Source organism: Cryptomeria japonica, chromosome 5 (genome assembly GCF_030272615.1).
Source record: "Cryptomeria japonica chromosome 5, Sugi_1.0, whole genome shotgun sequence".
Lineage (NCBI taxonomy): Eukaryota > Viridiplantae > Streptophyta > Pinopsida > Cupressales > Cupressaceae > Cryptomeria > Cryptomeria japonica.
In genome coordinates, this window is record NC_081409.1 from 283,541,702 (window position 1) to 283,563,224 (window position 21,523).

Sequence of the window (21,523 nt, forward strand, 5' to 3'; positions counted from 1 at the left end):
GATTTTCTCACTTATGAATAATACCAGCAATTGAACAATATTACTCAAAGTAGAAGTTAAGCATCCACATCAAAAGCTCAGGCTAACTTTACACATTGAATGAAAATCGTCCATCCAACAAAAGTATGAGCAAATTTTCACCAATCTAAACTATCAATCCTTCACTCATCTAACAACTTCAAAGCAAATTACTTAAAGCAATTCTATTCTAAGTGTTGAAGAAAATATGCAACCATGCAACCACTTGATAACAATAAGACTTCAAAACAATACTGATAATGAACTTTTTATTATCCAGGTAGCTCTACGCAACAATTTCATAAATCTCTCCACACTGAATGAAATGAGAGAATGAGTTTATATAGAGTTTCTGAAAACAAATAAATGGTCGAGATTGATCTAAGATCAACGGTTGAGATTAAGACAACCTAATCCTAATTAGGGTTTTCTAAAATAAAATTAATATCCAATGCATTTGAAACAAGTAGCACAAGGTGCTATCTTTTAGGATTGCACCCCCTTCTCCTGATGAGAGGCAAAGTATTCGATGAACTTGGACACAATCTGATCAACCTCTTCTATTGTGACATGTGGCAACATGTTGACCTTGAATTCGAGTCCTTCCAAATTATTTGCTCACATAGAAAAGGTGATCTCCCAATCTAGCTCTTGCTTCTGGAAAGCATCTCTCATTGACAGGAGGTTCGATGGCTTAGCCAAGTTTTGCTTCAGGATTGGTCTAGTGATGAAGATTTCCTAAGTCTTGGTCTTTAGATTTTCTAGCTGCATATCCTTCTCTCGGATGGCTTCTTTCTCAAGCACTTCTAAAGCTACAAGGTAAACCTTGTCTTGAATCTCCTTTATCTGCTTCTCAACTCTGTCAGCATCTGCCTTCACTTTCTCCAACAATTCACTACGTGCAATCAATGTCCAATGCCAACTGTTGAAATCATATGCTGCTCCTGCTTCAATTATGTTTCTATCAATCAATTCTTGTTTTGAAACTCCTCTAAATGTTCTCAGGCAGGGGATAATTCTTTCTTGGATATCCTGAAGATCAGCCCATGCTTTTGCCATGTCTGCAATCTTGGAGAGTAAAGAGGAGGTTTGTCCATATGTCAATGATAACCCTTCGCCAAATGTGGCTGCCTCTTTACTTATGTTTTCCATCCATTCTTTAGTCTTTCTGGCTGTCACTACTTCTTCCACAGAACCTCTGACTGCCTGCTGTGAATTCAAAAGTGGAGGAGCCTCTGGATTGGCTTGATTGTGTGGCTTAGTTAAGTACTGAATGTATTCCCTCAGGCACTCAACTTCTTTCTTATATTCCTTCTTCTTTTCTACTTCCTTGTCCACTCTTGCCTTCATGGAAGCAATTGAATTATCCAAGTCTTCAGCTTCTTGCTTCTTGGTGGTTGGTCCTAAATTGATCACAGTGACTGCATATTCATGAGGACCAATATCTCCCTTTGCCTTATCTACTTTTGGTACGGCAATCTGTACTGTCCTGCATCCTGTTTCATCTCTCTGGATGGTGGAGAACTTTTTGGCTGGCTTCTTCACAACAGTTTGCTCTAGTTTGGCTAAGAAATCAGCCATGTCATCTTCCTCTTGTTCTTCTACTAGTGTTTTTATTTTCAACCTCTCTTTCAGCCAATCAAGAACTGTGGGCTGCTCAATGCCTTCTACTTCTTGGTTGCCTTCTTCACATGCAATACCCCGATCTTGGAACTCACCTTCTTCAACATCCATTTCATTATCTGACTCTAGTATTTTTGTGTTAGTAGGAGATGGGGGCTGCTCATCCTCTTGATGTACTGACTTTGCATTTTCTTCATGAACCGGGGAAGTAATTTCCATCTCTGCCAGTGATTGATCAATGGCCGATATATCTATGTTTGTTGATGCGGCAAAATGAAATGGTTCCAACCTTTGCTTCTTCTGAGCAGGGCCTTCAGTCTAGACCACATTCTCTTCTCGATGGCAAATTCATCTACAACATTTGTCCAATGATCTTCTATGTCCATTCTGTGTCTGAATCTTTCTCCATTCACTGATTCAATATTACCATGAGGGTCATAGTTAGCTCTAGACCGGTAGAATGTAAAGGGATACCACTGCATCTCTAGCCTGGCACTTTCAGCTGCCTATGCTGTCGGACAAGACTCCTCCATATTTCCAATAAAGAATGGAAAGGTAATTGCTGGCTTCTGCCTTATTCTTTTGAAGCTTTGATATGTTTCAAGTTGTTTGAGAACTTCAAGCAGGATCATCCTGTTGGTTGGATAGATTGGAAGTCGGTAAGGATGACTGTCAAAACCTTGGACTCTTATGTAGGTGAATTTGGAAACTAGATGAAGCAGGATCCATACTTGCTAACTAAACTTTTGGATTCAGGAGACAGTTTCTGATGAGTTCCTCCTTGTAATGTTCTTGTGATGTACATTAGGAATGCATCATTCACTTGTTTAAAATGGCTTTTCTCTTTGAGCTGCAGTGAGGGTAACAGTTATAAGATCGGAATTCATTCTCATGACTGCCAACTGTGCCTCTGCAGATCAGTCTGGAATATCTATAACTTGCTGCCAATAGGTAGATAATGTAGGAACTAATGTAGAATGACTTTGTCTTCTCCAAATTTATCAATTGGTCATGAAGGTTATCACTGATCATGAGGGACCAATTGAACATCTTGACTCCCAAGGTGATTTCATCAATGAAGTAATACATCCATGTCTTGAATGGTGCACCTTGAGGGCTGCCCATTATTCTATTCAGTAGTAGGATGATATCATCATATTCTTCCTTGAAGTACGGGCGCAACAGAATCTTTGACACATTCCCTTGGGATCTTTTCTTTTCCAACCAAGACTTGTTAATATTCGCTGCACAGAGTTCAGACTGGCTGTCATAAACCCTTTTGGTTTGTTCTTTAGTCTTCTAGGAGGTTTTATTGTAGTTTGGAATTCCAAACGTCTCTTGAATGGCTAACTTTGAAAGATTAGCTAAAACCCTTCCGTCTGGTGCGAAGATTTCCCTTGAGTGTGCATTGTAGTGTAAAGCACACTCAACTATTAGCTCGACACACTCTTTAGCTGGTGGAAATCTAGCTGCCTGGACAATGCCATTTCGCATCATCTTGCGAGCAATGGGCGTTGTTATGTGTCCATCGTGCCCGTACATTCTCTTTCCGAATTCGTCCATATCTACATGTCCCAGATCAGTGTCAGTGATATTTTTCCATTTGGATTTGATCTTGGATTTTGGCTGTACTCCTTTGTGGGCGAATTTCATTGATGCTTTTCCAATAGGTGCTGCCTTGGTGGTCATCAACCTGCAAAACATATGAAAACTTAATATTACTTTAAAGATTTTAAGTCTGATTTTATACCCTTTTATCTGGAAATTTCACTTTCAGCCTGTTTAAAGGTTAAACTTCTGAAAAAGCAGAATGAAAGTGAAGGGTTTGGCCAAGAAATTGATAAAATTGAGAGAAATAAGAGAAAATAATAGAAGCTTTCAGTCAAAAATTGGATTTTGAGTCTTAAAAATTGATCTTTGTGACTGAAATTCACCTTCAATTCTGAAAATCTGTCTTGAAATTAGAAAAAGCACTCAATTTCTTGACTTCTAACACTTAGAAGAATTTCACTTCTTGAAAATCAACTTTTACAAGATTTTGAGAGAAAAATTCTTCTCAACCGCTCTCCAAATTCTCAACTTGAATGATGAATTGTGAAAGTGACTTGGTTGAAAATATAGAGTCCAAGAATTTTAAACTTAGAAGTTTTATTTTGTGTTTTTTTTTGGTTTTTTAATTTTTTTATAATTTTTTTTTTTTTTTTTATGTTTTAAATCTTTCCAAAATGGAAAACTTAGTTTCTCTCTCAAAAGCAAAGAATCTTATAGAATCTTCCAAGATTCTTGAATTTCTTGAATTTTCTGAAAATATTATAAGTGTCGAAAATAATCTTAATTTTTTTTGGAAAATAATTAAAAATTTATTTCATGTGTCAAATTTATCTTCCAACTTGTTTGACTGATTTCATGTGCGATTTATCAAAATTTGTCTTCTTTTGGTATGGCAAATTGATTGTCTTCATGTCTGGTCAATGGGTAAATTTTATGTCCTTGGTCAAGCATCTTCACATATTCCATTTATGCCTGGATAAATCAATTTGTGTCTGTGTTTGATCAAACTTTTTCATGTCTTGATTATGGATGTCTTGGGTTTTATTCGCCAATTCATGTTTTGGATCGGAGTTGGAAGGTTTGGACATCTTTCTATATGTCTTGGGGGGGTTGGAAGGAGTTTGGACAAGTTTGTTTCAATCCTTATGCCTTGCTTTGTTTATCATATCAAGTCTTGAAGAGGGCGAACTTTATGTCTTTCAATCTTTGTTTTATTTGTTTTGCTTCCTTCTTTAACCCTAACTGCAGGTTGGAGTTTAATTAACTCTTTCCACACTCTTTGAAACTGTAGGTAGGGGTTTGCAATCGGTTGGACATCCTTCCTTGATGAATCTTGTGCCATTTTAAATAATCTCTTGCAACCTTGCTGCCTTTGTCTTCATGGATCTGATTTGGAAATCTGATCGCCATGTTCTGAATCATTCTTCTCTTTATGCTGGCAGAATGTGATGTTCATTTTGCCAAAATTTTTTTTCTCCTCTTGCAACTTTGGTGAAGTTGGACAACCTCTCTCCAAATTTTATCTTGCTTTATCATCAAGGGCGGATTTGATAATCTCTTGGACAGGGCAAAGTTGGCTGAAGGCTTTGCTAATTTATGCTTCTCTTCCTTGGACAAGACTTTGTCTTGAGAGGGCGGAGTTGGAGGACTCTTTGCCATCTTTGTTTTTGCTTGCAACTTTCATGCCTTGTTGAAGTCTTATGTGCTTAGAGGCTGCTTGCTTTATACTATCTTTGGAAAGTTTGGCTCTAATCTTTGCTGCTGACTTAAACCCTAGGTGCTAATTTGACTAACCCATGTCACCTTCATTAACTGCAGATCGGAGTTTATCAGTGTGTGGACAATCCTTGACATGGCTTAGGCGAAGTTTGAAGTTTGATTGCCTTCCTTGATCTAGCATAGGTGGACTTGGAATGTGGTTTACCATCCTTTCTCAAAGCTTGGCGGACTTGAAAGACTATGTGCCATGCTTTTTGTTTGGATTTCATCCTAAGCAAATTTGGATTGCCTTCTTGACATTGTTTCCTTCATCTCTTTGAACCTTCAATCTGCCATCTTCTAACTTGCTTTGATTGCTGTTTGCTCTATATCCTCACATGTTTGCTTGCTTGATTTATCTCTCCTTTATCTCCTTTGCCTTAGCTTTATTTGCTTTCTTGGCGGATGTGGAAGCTTCCATGCTTTATTTCTTTGTTTGCTTTATCAAGACTTCAGCTTTGCAAGCTTTATTCATTTTCTTAACCTCAATGTATCTTTGGCGAACTTTGGCATGCTTTATGCCAACTTGATTTAGGCAAAGTTGGAAACTAAGTTGCTTTATTTGCTTTATTAGCCTTGCAATTTTAGCGAACTTGATCTCTTCCATCTTTGCTTTCAAATGCCATGTCATCATACCTTAATCTTAACTTGCTTTACATGTCATTGCCAACTTGGTAATTCTCACACCATATTTACCTTATATCATGCTTTAATGCTAACCTTTGCTAGGCGGACTTTGCTTTCCTCTAGACAAGGCGGAGTTTGAGTGACTCTTGCCATGTCTTGGCGGACTTGGCAAAGGCCTTGCCAACCTTGATATATGCCAACCTTGACATACGCCAACCTTGACATATGCTAGGCGGACTTTGGAACTTCCTGTGCTAATTTGCTCTTTCTTTACTTCCTACGCCTTAGTTTATTTATCTCCTTCCATCTTGGTCTAACCTCAAGTAGGAGTTTGAGTGACTCTTGCCATGAGTCGGTTAACTGATGGTAGGAGTTTAACAAGTGTCTGCCAATTTTGCTTGGTCATGAGGCGGACTTGGAAAGTCATTAGCCATTTTTCCTTAACATACTTGGGCAGACTTGAAACTTCCTGTGCCAATTTCACTTGTCTTCACCATGGCGGACTTGGAAGAAGTCATGCCATGTCTTCGAGGTTCCATGTTTGACTCCAATTTGAGTGAACTTCTCACCTGAACAGCCATGTGCCACTTCCATGCTTGACTTTATACTTGATCAACCCTGTTCATGTCATACTGGTTCTTCTGGAACAAAACCCCAACCTTTCTTTTTGCACTTGGAGACCTAATTTTCAAATTTTGAGAACATGGGCATTGATCATATGGCTGATCTCCTGGAACAAAACCCTAATTAGGGTTTCCATCTTGCTTTTTACCCTTGAAATCTAATTTTCAAATTCTGAGAACATGGGTAGCAATAATATGGGTTGAGGATCAAAACCCTAATTCCAAAAAAAAAGCGAGAAAAACAAAGCCCTGATTTTTGCACTTGGAGGCAAAATTTTTCAAGTTTGAAGACATGGGCAGTAATGATATGGCCTGAAGATCAAAACCTTAATTCCAAAAAAAAGCGAGAAAAACAAAGCCCTGCTTTTTATACTTAAGAGACAAGATTTTTCAAATTCTGACAACATGGGTATGGACCAAATGCCCTGAGGGACAAAACCCAGGTTCTACTTTCAAAAAAGCAGAAAAAAGCAAGAAAGCAAAAAAAGCAAAAAGCAAGCCAAAAAAGATGCTTCCCGGATTGTGCCCAAAGCACCAATTTTTTTTTCCGATTTTTAGAAATAAACAAAAATTAGAAAAAAGCAAAAAAGCAGAAATTCCTAAAAATAGAAAGTTGTCAGAAATGACCCAAAGCAATTGCGATCCTCGTCCTCCAAACCTTCTAGGCACTTTGACAACATTCATACATGATTGTGAGCAAGACTTCTCAACTTGGTTCAGGATGACTTCAGAAACTCTGTTTCAAAACTCTAAAAAAAAAATGGATTTATGAAATTGCAGAGCCAAGACAAAACCCTAAAAACAAAAACAAAAACATGGGGTCCCCATCTGTGATGGGGTGATGTGTGAATTAGGTCACAACAGGTAGCTTCTTTGAAAGTGGCCTTGTCTATAACAAAAATTGCATTTGAAAGGAATAAGCTCATAGTCCATTGTTTGGGTTCAAACTTTTTTAGCTTCAAATTAACTAATTTAGGAAGTCCTCTAATAAGATGCACTTCCACACAAATACAAGCTATAGAGAGATTTTTTTCTTTGGGAGGAGCCTGTCTTATATGTTCCAATAGCATTACCATTGATTTTAGCACATCCTTAGTCCATAACCACAAAGGGAGAAAGAGGAGTCTTACCCAAACTGACATCTGAGTAGTTGTTTTCCCTGTTGGATCAAATAGAATTGTCCAGTAATCCGGATATAGACTGTTGGAGCCCATAAACCGAGGCTATTTTGAACAATCAGTTCTTTCTCCTCTTTGGTTCAGAATTTACCATTAAGAAGCTCCTCTCACACAGGGAAATGTTGATGTCCACCTCTGATCAATGGACTCCTTGTTTTATCAACCCAGTTGACCAACGATTTATAAAAGAACCAAGCACTTGCAAACTTGTCCACCAGAGCCATCTCGTGATACTTGACAGGCAGGTTACTTGATTCCCTCATCGGAATGGCAATAGGAGACTCATCCCATTTCTAAACTAAGTGTGGATTATTATTTCCAATTCCTTGGAAGGGGAGATCAATAGTCAAGTGGGGTAGAAATGAAAACCCTGAACCCACCCTAGCATAGTATCATGGTATGAGTGGGGAGCCATTAAAGCAGCTGCGCAAGTGACAAAAAATGACAACTAACAATGGCCAGCATCCAGATATTTGAAAATAGACGAAAAAGCCAACAAAAGACAGAGATAGCAGCCATATTTAATGTATAGCAGGAAGAAAATTGGCAGAGAGAGTGCCAAAAACTTCGACACACAGAAGACAGCCCGAAGCTAGTGAACAAATTGAAAAACAGCAAAAACCACACAATTTGTCATAACAACTACACAAAATGGGAGGGATCACCAGCCAGGTGGCTGCCTAGCTGCTGAGAAACCGTAAGTGCCAGAAGCAGCTTTTTTTCCCCTCCCCATCATGATCATTTGTAATTTTACTGTTAGCTTTACTTGTTCAATCTTTAGTAGGATCCTATGACATGTTCTAATTTCCATCAAATTGAGAGCTAGCCATATAACACTTAACATACCAAATAGATCCTTCTTCTTAAATTTGGTACTCTATTTTTTGAACTTCATGTGCTTTCCCCTATTTTTGTCAGCATATTCTCTACCACATTTTGCAGGCACTTGCTCTGAAGCTTACACGACCTGTCCATATTGATTTCTACAACAAGACAATAGTTTTGTTTGACCCATGCTTTTTGAGAGGGGCATTTTACCTCAATATGTGGTTTATGCTAATTGGAAATCGTTTTGGGTATCCTCTGGGTTCCTGGATCACAGCCTTCAATTCAATATTTTCCTATTTGATGACATTTATAAGCAAAGAAATCCTGTATGCGTAAACTTTTTTCAAACATTTTGATTGCATTTCCTTGATATCACAGAAGTTTCTGGTTGCTATAGTTTTTATTTCTTCAAGCTACCATTTGTGTGTATACATCAAATTCTAATGAGCTAATTGCTTGTCTTAATTGATTGCAGATATCTAGTGGTGAAGCCATTGAGATGGCAAAGCGGTTGGCTCTTCAGGAAGGTTTGCTGGTAAGGATTAGGCTTACTTGTAAATGTTGCTCGAAACCCTCAGGCAATCTAGGCGCATGCTAATTTATCTCACTCATTGGTCTTCTCACAGGTTGGAATTTCATCAGGAGCTGCTGCTCTTGCAGCTATCCGGGTAGCACAAAGACCAGAGAATTCAGGGAAACTGATTGCAGTGAGTACCTTGATCTGTAAAGCCATTAAAATATTGTTTAAATTGTTAATATTTTTTAAACTGAAATTTTAATGAGAATGAATCCTCTTGTTTCAAAAAATACTGCCCCATCTGGTGGGATTTGTCTGCTTCTGCAGCTTATTTGGTAGTGTATTTCAATTATATAGATGCTAGCTTGCTATTAATCACATATAACTAAAAAAAGGTTGACAGGTATGTGTGGCATAGGGACTTGAGCATACAAAGGACAATGTCTCCTTGTCTCAATTAGGGGAGGATGCTTAGCATTGTAAAAGATATACTCATTGTTTCTAAATTCTAAATAAGTATACTGTAGTCATGAGAGGCAGGAACATTCTCTGCAGAATTCTAAATAAACTGATTGAATCATTTTCCCAAACTGTTTTGAAAGGGTGGCTTCTGTAGTCAACATCCATTGACTTTGTTGGCCCATTAAATTGAAAACCCCACGAACATTTTCTATGCTTCAGCTGCAGCTGCTTGTACCTGCAGGACTTCTGCAGGTTGGTGATGTCAGTTAACAATGCAAGCTAGGGAATTCTCCTTGTGGCAGTTTGCAGGTCACATTTCTGCCTCCAAAATTTGTGTATCCAATAGTTGTGGATACCAATTTCTATTCAAAGTTCAAAGAATAGAAAGGTATTTGAAAACACTGATACATAGGCATGTGTCTCTGTGGGCAAGGAACATGTTTCCCCTGCATCATTAGGGGACTGGAATGAGAACTGAACAGGTGCTCCCAATAACCTCTAGAAAACAGCCTAACACATAATACATATGACATTTTTTTTCCATTGAACCTTATGCTTCTTCGAGCAAGCAAGTGAATCATGTAAATCAAGTTCTTTTCTCAAACATATTCCATACCAGATATTACACTAATATGTATTAAAGTAAAATTGTAATATTTAGCTTGGTTGACCCCGTGGTGTGGTGGTGAAAAAGTAGCATTGTTAATGGTGCCATGAAGGTTCAAAACCCACAGAGGACAAATAGATAAGGAAGAAGAGGAGGAGGACATTGCGAAGGAGGAAGGAGGAGGACATGACGAAGAAGGACGTGAAGAAGAGGATGGCCAGCATTAATGCCAAGGAGGAGAAGGATGGCTGTTGAGTGTTAATGCCGGGGAGTAGGTCCCCTGTTTGTGGCCTCACCTGGACAAGGGCCAAGCTAAAAATCCCTGCACTTTCACTGATCAAAAAAACAAAATTGTAATATTTAGCTTATAATGGTTTGTCAGTTAGTTAGTTTTAGTAACTTCCGTTTATGTCTTTAGTTCTCGATTGTTTCCGTTATAGAAGGATCCTCTATAATTTCTTATATAAGGAGTATTCATCTCCTTTAAAAAAATTTAATATCGAACAATCAATTATCATTTCATGGTATCAGAGCATATGTAATTGTTTGGCGAATTTTACAAAAAAATTGTGGTTTCATTACGTGGAATTTATTTTCAGAAGTTTTTTGAAACAATTTTTAATGAAAAATCTTGTGAAGTTTTTTCAGAATATTTTTTTGTTCGATTTTTTTAATAAAAATCGAAGGATCCTTTTTCTTTTTCTAGAAAATTGCAAATAGGTTTCTTCAAAATTGTGGATTTTTTGAGGAAGATTGCAAGTCTTTTGGTCTGAATTTCGTGACTTCTTTTTTGTTGAAGATCGAGCCTTCTTGTCGCTATAAAATCATGCGTGTTTTTGGCAGATCACGGAGGTTTCTTTTGTTTTTTCGTAGGTTTCTGAGTTGTGCTGTTTTTTCCATGTGACAAGACTGCCATGTTTGGAGTTTTTTTGCAACAGATTAGTGTTTTTTTTTCCGCGACGGGTTTGAAGATTTTCGTGCGATGGGTCTGGAGAAGGTGTTTTTTTTGACTGCAACTCGCTGTGTTATGTGTCTTCTGCATGCGATTGGTTTTTTGATTATTCTTTTGGGTTTGTAGCCCTGCGAGGGTATCTGCTGTTTGAGGGCTTTTTTCGAGTGAGGGTTTGTAATGTCCCTTTTCTGGATCACCTTATATTTTGCCCTAAATATATAATTCCAATAAAACAAGGAACATAATATAGTTAGAGATATAAAACTCACCCAAGAATAAGATAAGATAAGTTCATATTGGAAACCTGCAATCATGTTAGACAAGTATTGAAGATATGTTCCATAAGACAAATCCATCACTAGGGTTAAAAACATTTATTCATAAATCTAATCTATTATGTGGAGTTCAACCATAATGGGTGTGAGGCAAGGCAACATGATAGGGTGGCCAAAAATGACTGCCTACCCTAGGCCCGAGAGCAGATTCCCTATCCCTCTTGGCCGCTCTTGGGCTCATGTGGCCTTCCGCCATCTCATATGGCCTTCCGCCATCTCATATGAGGTGGTGTACCTAGTGGGGCCTCCATAGCCATTCCCTCTCATCATGCCATCCTTCCTCACCCTCTTATAATTGAAGATCCCTTGAGTTCATCCGAACAATCAATCGGTATAGGGGTTGTAGGGGAAATTGCAACAGGGTGCCCTAAAGTGACCCTCTACCCTAGGCCCAAGAGTGGATACCTTGTCCCTCTTGGCCTCATGTGGCCTTTCGCCATCTCATATGAGATGGTGTGTCTAGTGAGGGATCTATAGTTGTTCCACCTCCTTACATTCCCTTCCTCACCCCATACATTCCCTTCCTCACCCCACCATGATCGATTGTGCAAATTGGAAATCATATTACTGTTCATATCTAATATTGTTAAATGCGTAGGTATATATGTTATATTAGCATATAAGGATTCATGCACTTATTTCTACATACAATCGATGCATATATATTAAATAGTTATTTTTGCCGACCATGAGAGATTAGGGTATCACGGTTTAGATTAGGTTTGATCGTTGTATATGAGAACTACTGTTCTTCGGTGTTCTGTTTTGATATCTAATGTTCATGAATGATTTGCAGATGTAATTCTCCTTGATTTTTGCAGATTATAAGTATTTTAATTTTCTGATATGCTTCTTTTTTTTTGTTCTCAATATCCTCCTCTCTCCCTATAATTCTCTTCACAAATACCTCTTATTTCCTCACCAAGATAGGCGATCCCTTGAAGGGAGATGCTGTTTCCAAATGAGATGACCCTACATTATTTCATACCCCTTTTAATGAACACTTGGGCGTTTCATAGGGGGCCGGCCTTGAAGATTTATTATTTAATTTTTGATTAAAGCCCCAAGGTGGGTGCTAAACACCAAGGGTTGGCCATCCATGAGTCGGCCCTTAAAGAATATGATTATTTCTTAATTAGCCATTGATTAGGTTGGCCGTCCTACTGCTCTTAAGCAGGTCGGCCTGATATTTATTTGTTTATATTTTATTTATTTTCAGCCTCTTAAGAGGTGATTACCCCAATAAGTTGGCTTTCTTATTTCTTGTTTATTTGAGTCAGCCCAGCCCTAATAAATTGCTGATTGGTTTTAGCTAAAAACATTTATTTATTAGGTGTGTCTTGTCTAATATAGTCTACCTCTTTCTTATGGGTGAGGGGCATGATAGGGTTTTTGCTGTCCCCTACTCGCGTGAGGGTTTCTTTTTTCCCACATAGGGTTTTCAACCGCACCAATATGTTCAGATAGATTTTTTTTCAGAATCGTGTGATTAGAGTTTGAGCTGGGCATGGGTTTTGCTGTTAATCTATGCTCGTCTAGGGTTTTTGCAGAAATGAAGTGTTACTTGCTGGCAAGTTTTGGTTTTTTTCCAAAAAAATCGTGGAGGTTTTTATGCATGATTTTTTCCCAAAAATCATGTGGGTTTTTTCATGATTTTTTCCTTAAAATCGTGGTCTTCTTTTCTGTTTTTTGACGTCTTTTTGAAAAATTGCGAGTTCTTACCTTTTTTCCACAAAACGAAGGTTTTTGCCAATTTTTTCACAAAATTGTTTGTATTTTAGCATCACATCAAGGGTTTGACGATTTTCCACAAAATCGTGGTGTTGTCTTACAATAATTGTTTTTGACATTTTTTGGACAAAATCATAGGTTTTAGTTTTTTGCAAATTTTTTCTCAACAAAAATCGGAGTTTTTTGAGAAGCTGATCTCGGTTTCCGTGTCTCTAGATAATGGGAGGGATGGCTTCATTACCCAACACCATGTTGGAAGGCACTTAGAGGTTCAACAACAAAACTACAATACCTAGAAGCAGAGGATGCTCACTATTTTTGAGTGACGGTGTCTAGACTAGATTGTTTTGGGTAATTTTGCTCGTCCCACAATAGTAGGCAAAGACTAGGACAAATTTGATGAGCATAACCGTGAAGTAGCTATGTTGCTCAAGCTATTAGTCACTAATGAGATGCTTCCAGAAGTGTCGTTTGGCAAGAGTGTTGCACAAATTTGGACTCACATGAAGGATTTGCACGAGACATCAGATAAAGGAAGAGCTTTTTTCCTTAAGAATATGTTGTTCTCAATTATGATGGATGACAAGATGTCTTTGTAGGATCATTTAATGAGTTTTTACTGGATCATTTAATGATCAAGGACATTCGTGACAACTGGAGACCATTGGTTGCAAGATGGAAGAAGAGGATATGGTGGTTATCACACTGAAAAGCTTACCATGATCCTATGAGCACTTCATCAAAACTTTCAACATTACATCCACTAATGTTGACCTGAAGTTTGATGAGTTGTGGAATAAGATTTTGTAGCAAGCCAGGTGGAAACACAGTTTGGTGGCAGCAGTGACACAACTAGTGTGGAATAGGCATTTACTGCCAAGGACAAAGGCAAAGGCAAGTCCACTCAGCAAAAAGGACAAAGTACACTTGATGATTCTTCAAAGAATCTCAAATCTATCACATGTCACAATTGTGGTAAACTTGGTCATGTACATAAGTTCTGTAGAAAGCGGTTGGCTGATCAAAAGTCCAACTAGGGAAGGTCTCAGCAACAGGATCATGCCACAAAGCGTTCTGAAGAGGAGTGTGCCTTCTATGCATTCGTGGCCAAATAACTTGTAGATTATGTCAATTCTTTTGTAGGGTAGTTTGTAGAATGACCATTAAGGAAGGGTATCAAAGTAATATTGTAATATTTATCTTATAATGGTCATTTAGTCATTTACATAGTTTAATAACTTTCTATTTTGTATGTTAGTCAGTTTTAGTAACTTCTGTTTATGTCTTTAGTTCTTGATCATTTCCAGTATAGAAAGATCCTCTGTAATTGCTTATATGAGGAGTATTGCTCTCCTTTGTTAATATCAAACAATCAATTATCATTCCAATATGATCAAAGGAAATCTTTGGGTTAACTCCTGCATGGGGCACAAACATATGTATACCCATTTTTAGATAGATTTGGTTAGCATCTTCCTGCATTATCAGCAGGGAATCCTCAATGATTGTCACATAGAAGACTTCCATACCAAATTGCTAAGCCATACTTTTCTAATCCACAAAATAAGCTCTTTGCTTTAGATGACTGTCATATAGAAGACTTGGGGTATCTTACTCTGATGTAACTTAGGTCAAACCACATGTAAATAAAAGCTATGGATTAGGGTATAGTTTTTCTGTTTTGGGGTCTTTTCACAGCTGTCCATTAAAAAGGAATGCTTAGGAGGTTGTAAAGTGTGAAGTTTAGCAGGTCTGTCTTGCCAGTGAGGAAGCAGATCATTTATTCATTCTCTATGCCATTACTTAGTCTCTTTCTAATTGAGTTTATGTCCAGACATATATTTAACTTTTTTAAGTATTAGAAGTTGAATCTTTGGCATTTGTTATTTTTAAATGGCCACAAGATCCTCTCAAATGCCAACTTGGAGTCTTATGAATATCTAGGCAATTGTTCCAATATTTATCTGTTTGAATCTGTGGATTGAACATTATTTTGTAATTCTTTAAGGACTAACAACAATCCAGAAAAAAACAAATACACTGGCTTTGGGTAAATATCAATGAGACAACTGTTGTACTTGTGACTAGTGTCCATGTCTGGATCCTATATTTGGTTGTTTGAATCTGTGACCTGAACATAATTTGTAATTCTTTGAGAACTAACAACATTCTAGGAAAATCACATAAATTGACTTTGGGTAATTATCAATGAGGTAGCTGTTGTGATTAGTGTCGAAGAATGAACACAAGAAAGCATCCTATTCTACAAACCTACAATTTCTTCTTTAACACAAAGCATATTTAATATCCCAACTTGCAGTGTGCTAGTTACAAAAGTGGCATTATGCGCTTCATTAGTATAGAGTCTAGACAGTTGAAAAGTAAATGTCAGGAAATGATGAAAGTGGTATACTTCTTTATGGCAGAGGAGATTTTCACTTGCGTTACATTGCTAATTCTGGTGAACTGATAGCATTGCAAAGATGGAGGTGACTCCTCTAGGTATAAAATCAGTGATAAAGCTAGGCATTAGAATTACACGTGTAGGGACTAGGGAGATTTTTATGTAATCATTAATTGATTTTTCAGATTTTCATCACATTAAATGTTTGCATAGGAAGGTACAGCAGCTATCTCAAGAAGCTTAAGTTCTACAGAAGTTTACTGGAGATAATGCCCATCTTTGATAAGCAATACAGTGGAAAACTTTAAACTAAGACAAATATATTTAACATTTTCAAGATATTGAAAACTTGAAGTTTAGAAGTGTGCATTTGCTATCTAGAGTAACAAGTATGAACTCCATACTCTCAATTTTATAAGGTAGGTGTATGGTCACATTAGGCTCCAGGAGGCTCACAGAACTCAGACCTATATGATCTTGTTAGTACTTGCCGTTAGGCTAAGTAATATTGCAATGAGTTTCTATTTTTACAGTTAACTAGTTATTAAACAAATTTATTTAAACCAATTACAAACAAGTAATTTTTAATTTTTTTTAATCTTTTTGTTTTCTTCTATATATAAATTTTTTATGTTTATAATTTATAGAAATGATTTTCTGATGATATGATTGGCTAAACTCATTTAGCTCTTATACACGAAATTTTCGGATTGTAAACATGAACACCAAATTTTCGAAATGAACACTTTTATTTACAGCTTTTTTTGGCATAATTCTTGCCATTTTTTTTCACTTTAGAAACGGATGTTTTCCATCCATTCTTATCCTGTGCACGTTATTGCTTGTGATTTGTGCGGAAATAACATGACTTCATATATCCCTTAATAAATGAATCGTCACATAGTTGTAAGATTTTTTTTAAAAATATTGCCCAAGTATTAATTAATATTTTTTTTTTTTTTTTTGAATAAAAGGGGTAAAAACTTTATTGAAACTCAAGACCGAGAATTACAAAGAGAGTCAGAGCCCCGGGCCCCAGGGCAGAACCAACAAGCCAGCACCACTACAACCAACAACCTAGCCCTCCATATCCTCAGTAAAAATCTTCTGCAATTCCTGAGATTGATCCTCAAAAAGATGCTCCCAACTTTCAACCTTCCAATCACTATCATGTTCCGAGGCCCACTTTGCCAGACAATCAACTGCTCTATTCCATTCTCTAGGGATGTGGATAAAGGCCACCTGCTCCATTAAAGGACTAATATGGAGGATCTGCTGAACAATCCCTGCCAACTGCCATTGTATCCCATTATCCTTCTGCTCATTCAACAAGTTAACAACAATTTGTGAGTCTGATTCACAAATCACCTGCCTATGACCCTGCTCCCAAGCCCGTTCAAGGGCGTAGAGAATTGCAAATCCCTCCATAAAATTATTAGAGTGCCTCCCTTTATGAACCGAAAAGAGGAAAACTACCTCCCCCCTGCTATTCCTGCCTACACCCCCAACTCCAGCTGGGCCAGGGTTACCCCTAGATGAGCCATTAGTGTTAATCTTGATAATCCCATCCTGAGGGGGTATCCACCTTCCCACCCTTTGAACCTTCTTCGAAGCCCTTCCACCTCTCCTAACACAAGCTAAGGCCAAAGACAACTCTTGCAGGCCAAACCTACTCACAATGTCTACCTCATCTCTATTCAACGGAAAGTTCACCTCACATTTAGCTTCCACTGTCTCCTGGATCATGGCCATGACCCTATTCCAAACCTGCTGAACAAACATTCTGAACAAACATTCTGACCTCACGAAAGATCCTTTTGTTCCTCTCGAGCCATATCTGCCACAAAATGAGGATGGGCCCGATATACCAGACAGTCTGGAGGAAGGAGGACACGATAGGAGGTCTGCCCAAACTGCTCTAGAACTCCACCAGAGAGTCCACATGGACACACGGATGCTTCCACACCCCCCACCAATAATGCCAAATAAGCATTGAGAAGGGACATCTGAAGAACAAGTGTGAGGAATCTTCCTCCCCATTACCACACATAACACAAATAGAAGGCCCCAAGAATCCCCGTTTGCGGATATTATCCCAGGTTAGACATTTATTCAGAGCCAAGGTCCAAGCAAAACAGTTACACTTCGACTAGGAAACCTTATTCCACACCTGTTTCCACCAGTTCACCTCCCCTTCCTCCAGACCTCGGTTCAACAATTCTCGGTATCCACTAGCTACCGTAAAACTCCCTTAGGATTTGGAGACCAAGCAAGCCCATCCCTTCCCTTGAGGAATCTGCAGTGTCTACTCACCAGAATGCCCTGCAACTCTGCACACTCATCCTCTATCCCAGCAACCAACCACTCATTAGGATCTTTCCACCGCTCCAAATCCAGCCTACCACACCTATAAGCAGCCTTAAAGTCACTCACCCTTGACCAAACCGCCTCCAAAAACCTTTGGCTCAGAATCCCAAGATGAGGGATCTGTTCAAGGATGGGAGGATAACCATCCCATGAATCGTTCCAGAAAAGGACCTCTTCCCCCCTTCTACAAATCCAAAAAAGCCCAGACTTAATAAGAGTAGCCCCTCTCTTGAGAGTGACCCAAATTGAAGAGCCCTTTCCCTTGAGTGGATACCTAGGGATTTCCTCCATTGGGATCCTCGTCATATATTTGTTGGCCAAAATCCTAGCCCAGCCACGATCTTGTTCCACACACCACCTCCAATACAATTTAGCAGCCAAAGCTTCCCCCAAAAGAATAGATTGCCTTAGACCAAGTCCCCCCGACTGCTTCGGGCTACACACTAAGTTCCAATTAACCAGACTCCATTTGGATGAGGAAAGATTGCCTGCCCATAAGAATTGCCTAGCCAGAGAATTCAATCCCTTCAAGAACCACTTAGGAGCCACATGAAACATACATCGATAGATCGGAAGAGCCTGAACCACCGACTGGATCAGTTGAACCCTCCCAACAAAGGAAAGCCATCTGCGAGTCCAGTGATCAACCTTTGTGCGAAATTTATCAAGAATGCCCTGCCAAGACTCCCTAGGAGGTTTGCCAGGAGAAATAGGGATACCCAAGTAGATCAAGGGTAGGGAGCCAACTTGGAATCTTAAAATAAGAGCAATCCTCCTTTGAATAGTTTCAGGAGTGTTGAAGAAGATGATAGAAGATTTATCCTCATTGATCAACTGGCCCGAGGCCTCAAGAGAAACATCTAGGGCCTTCTGCAGATTAGTAGCTTCTCTGACCCGAGCCAGCCCCATAAGGGCTGTGTCATCCACAAACTGCAAATGTGATTGGGGCTGGAGGTCATTACCCCATCTCCAACCTTGAATAATACCCAACCTCACATTCTGCTTAATCAGCCTCCCCAACTCTTCAACCAACAGAATGAATAAATAAGGTGAGAGAGGGTCCCCCTGGTGAAGACCCCTGGAAGCCCCAAACAACTCAGTATGGTCTCCATTAATAAGCATTGAGAAAGAAGTAGTCGTAACACAACTCATAACCCACTGAACCCACTCATCAGCAAAACCAAAGGCCTTGAGGATCTTCTGAAGGAAGGACCACCGGACTCTATCGTATGCCTTAGCCATATCCAGCTTGATAAACATAGCTTTTTCCTTGGATGAAGCCATAGAATGAATGGTCTCTGTAGCAATGACCACACCATCCAGGATTTGGCGACCTTCCACAAAACCACTTTGCTCCTCTGAGATGACATTCCCCAAGCACATCTTCAATCTCTCCGCGATAAGCTTAGAGATGATCTTATAAACCACATTGTAGAGAGAGATAGGGCGGAACTGACCTAACCGGTCAGCCCCTTCACACTTGGGGATAAGAGCAATGAAAGTCGCATTCAATGCCCTAAGAATCTGCTTGTTCCTCTGGGACTCCTGGACCACCTCCAATAAATCCAGTTTGATAATATCCCAGAACTCTTGAAAGAATTCCACCGGGAACCCATCTGGGTCAGGAGCTTTTCCTTTCCTCATGTGAAAGACAATCCTTTCTAGCTCTTCCAATAAGATAGGACACAACAGCTGCTCATTCATCTCCCCCGTGACCAGAGATGGAATGCAATCAAGAACCTGATTCTCCACCACCGAATCCCCCAGGAGGTCCTCCCTAAATTGGGCTTGAAAGTACTGTAACGCCTCCCTCGAGATCTCCTGCAAGGACACACACTGCTCACCTCTATCGTTGACCAGAATAGGGATAGAGTTACCATGTCTTCTTGCTTTCATTGAGTTGAAGAAGAAAGCAGTGTTCTTGTCCCCCTCCTTCAGCCAATCAATACGAGCTCTCTGCTTCCAGTATATTTCTTCTCGAAGCTCCCATTCCTCGACCACCTTGACAGCCCTTTCCTCGTCCCTAAGCAGCTCCTCCGACAGGCCTTGCTCTCTGATTTCGCTGGTGATTCCATTCAACACCAGTTGAGCAGCCTTCTTCGCATGAAAAATATTCCCGAAGCCCTGGCGGTTCCACTGCTTAAGCTGATACTTAATAAATTGAAGATGCTTGGCAAAAGAGTACATGGCAGTGCCAAAGGTTGGCTTCCCCCTCCTCCACTACTCCACAACAAGGGCCTGTAGGGAAGGATCCCAAAGCCACATAAGTTGAAATTTGAAAGGAGGAGAGCGAGCTACCTGAGCCGAAGAAGAAACCAGCTTGATGGGCCAGTGATCTGACCCTCTCTAGTCGAGAATCTCGGAGCTAGTGGACCACCCTCCACCAATCCAGAACCTAGAGACCAGAAAACGGTCCAGCCTCTTTGCAATCCAATACTCTCCCAGCCTCCTATTGTTCCAGGTGAACAACCCATTGTTAGGCTTAATGTCAACCAGCTGCAACAAGGATATATTATCCTGGAACAAGATAGAAGAGGGATCCAATCGCATGACACCCCCTTTCTTTTCACTCAACTCAAGGATGGCATTGAAGTCGCTAGCCATAATCCAAGGATGAAAAGGGGCCAGCCTTCGCATACAAGAAATATGGGACCACAGGTTTTGCTTACCCTAAAACTCTGTAGGGGCACAGATGTTCGAAAACAAGATGGGTTTCCCAGTCTCAAGACTAGAGAGGACCCCAGATAAAGAAGATCTGGAGGCAACCCACCAGACCGGGCGAAATCTTGAGGGGTTCCAAAGACATGCCACCCCTCCTGAAGATCCAGCTGCCCCAACACACTGACACTCGCCTCTCCCCCACAGCTTTGGCACTAGACCCATCATACTCTCCATTGAGATTTTAGTTTCTTGTAAAAATAGGACGTCTGGTGAATGATTCCTAATCAAATCCCGAACAACTTTTTGTCTAGGGGCACTGCTCAAGCCCCTCACATTCCATGAAAGCACAATCATTTAGGGGGATTGGAAAAGTGCGTATCCAAGGTCTTTACTGACCCTAACTCAACCAAGTTCTCCCCCATCAATTTGATCTTATCCAGATCCTTTTTTCTGCCAGCCTTTGAGCTCTTCTCTGAAGCACTTTTCTTAATATCTTTCTGATGCAGACCCAGATGGGCGGAGGACTTATTACTTTTCCCCCCAGTCGAGTCCAATTTCAAAGCTAATGGGGAACCCTTCCCCTCAACCATATTCTCTTCCAACCCAGGAGTGGGTCCCAGCTAAACCCCTACTGTCTGATCCATCTCCATCTGTTGGCTTCCAACCACAAGCAGGGCCTGGGTAGAGTCCTCAATTACACTTTCCGGTGCCCCCCCTGATGCACCTTGATCCAGAGGGATAAACCCCGGGTTAACTTCCTAGTGGCTAAGATCATCCAGGACCTCGAATCTGTTGAAGGAATCCTCCCCCTGTCTCTCCTGTAAGGGCCTCTTTTGTCCTCGGTTCTTGTTCTTTGTCTTAACTGCAACAAAACTATCAGTACCCTCAACCTCGGCCGACATGGCAGCTTTCCCTTTCTCAACCCTATCTGGGCTTGGGTCCGATTGCTGAGATTGACGCACCGCCGGTTTATATCTAGGACATTTATGCTGTAAATGACTATACTCGTGACACAGACGACACCAAAATGGGAGAGTCTCATAATCTAACTGCTGAGTCCAAGAATAAGAACCTGCGCACATATCTATAGCATCTGGCAATGGTTTACTGAGATCTATTTCAACACAAATGCGCATGAAGGTCATTACCTTTCTCCATAGGGTTTGCGTTGAAGATCCCACTGGCCTCCCTAACAGAGCAGCAAGCATCCGTAGCACGTCCTCGCGACAACATTCCACAGGAAAACATGGTAGCCGAACCCACACTGGAACCCTATTTGGG

The 21,523-nt window shown here is 39.8% G+C and overlaps 1 protein-coding gene across 1 annotated transcript in view; it reads left to right on the plus strand.

Annotated features, from left to right (window-relative positions):
- Positions 1–21,523, plus strand: part of LOC131039575 (cysteine synthase) — a 129,422-nt gene that overhangs the window by 62,185 nt on the left and 45,714 nt on the right. The window contains exons 8-9 of the mRNA XM_057972362.2: positions 8,682–8,741; positions 8,833–8,913. Coding sequence (XP_057828345.1) covers positions 8,682–8,741; positions 8,833–8,913 — 141 coding nt within the window. The remainder of the gene's footprint in view (positions 1–8,681; positions 8,742–8,832; positions 8,914–21,523) is intronic.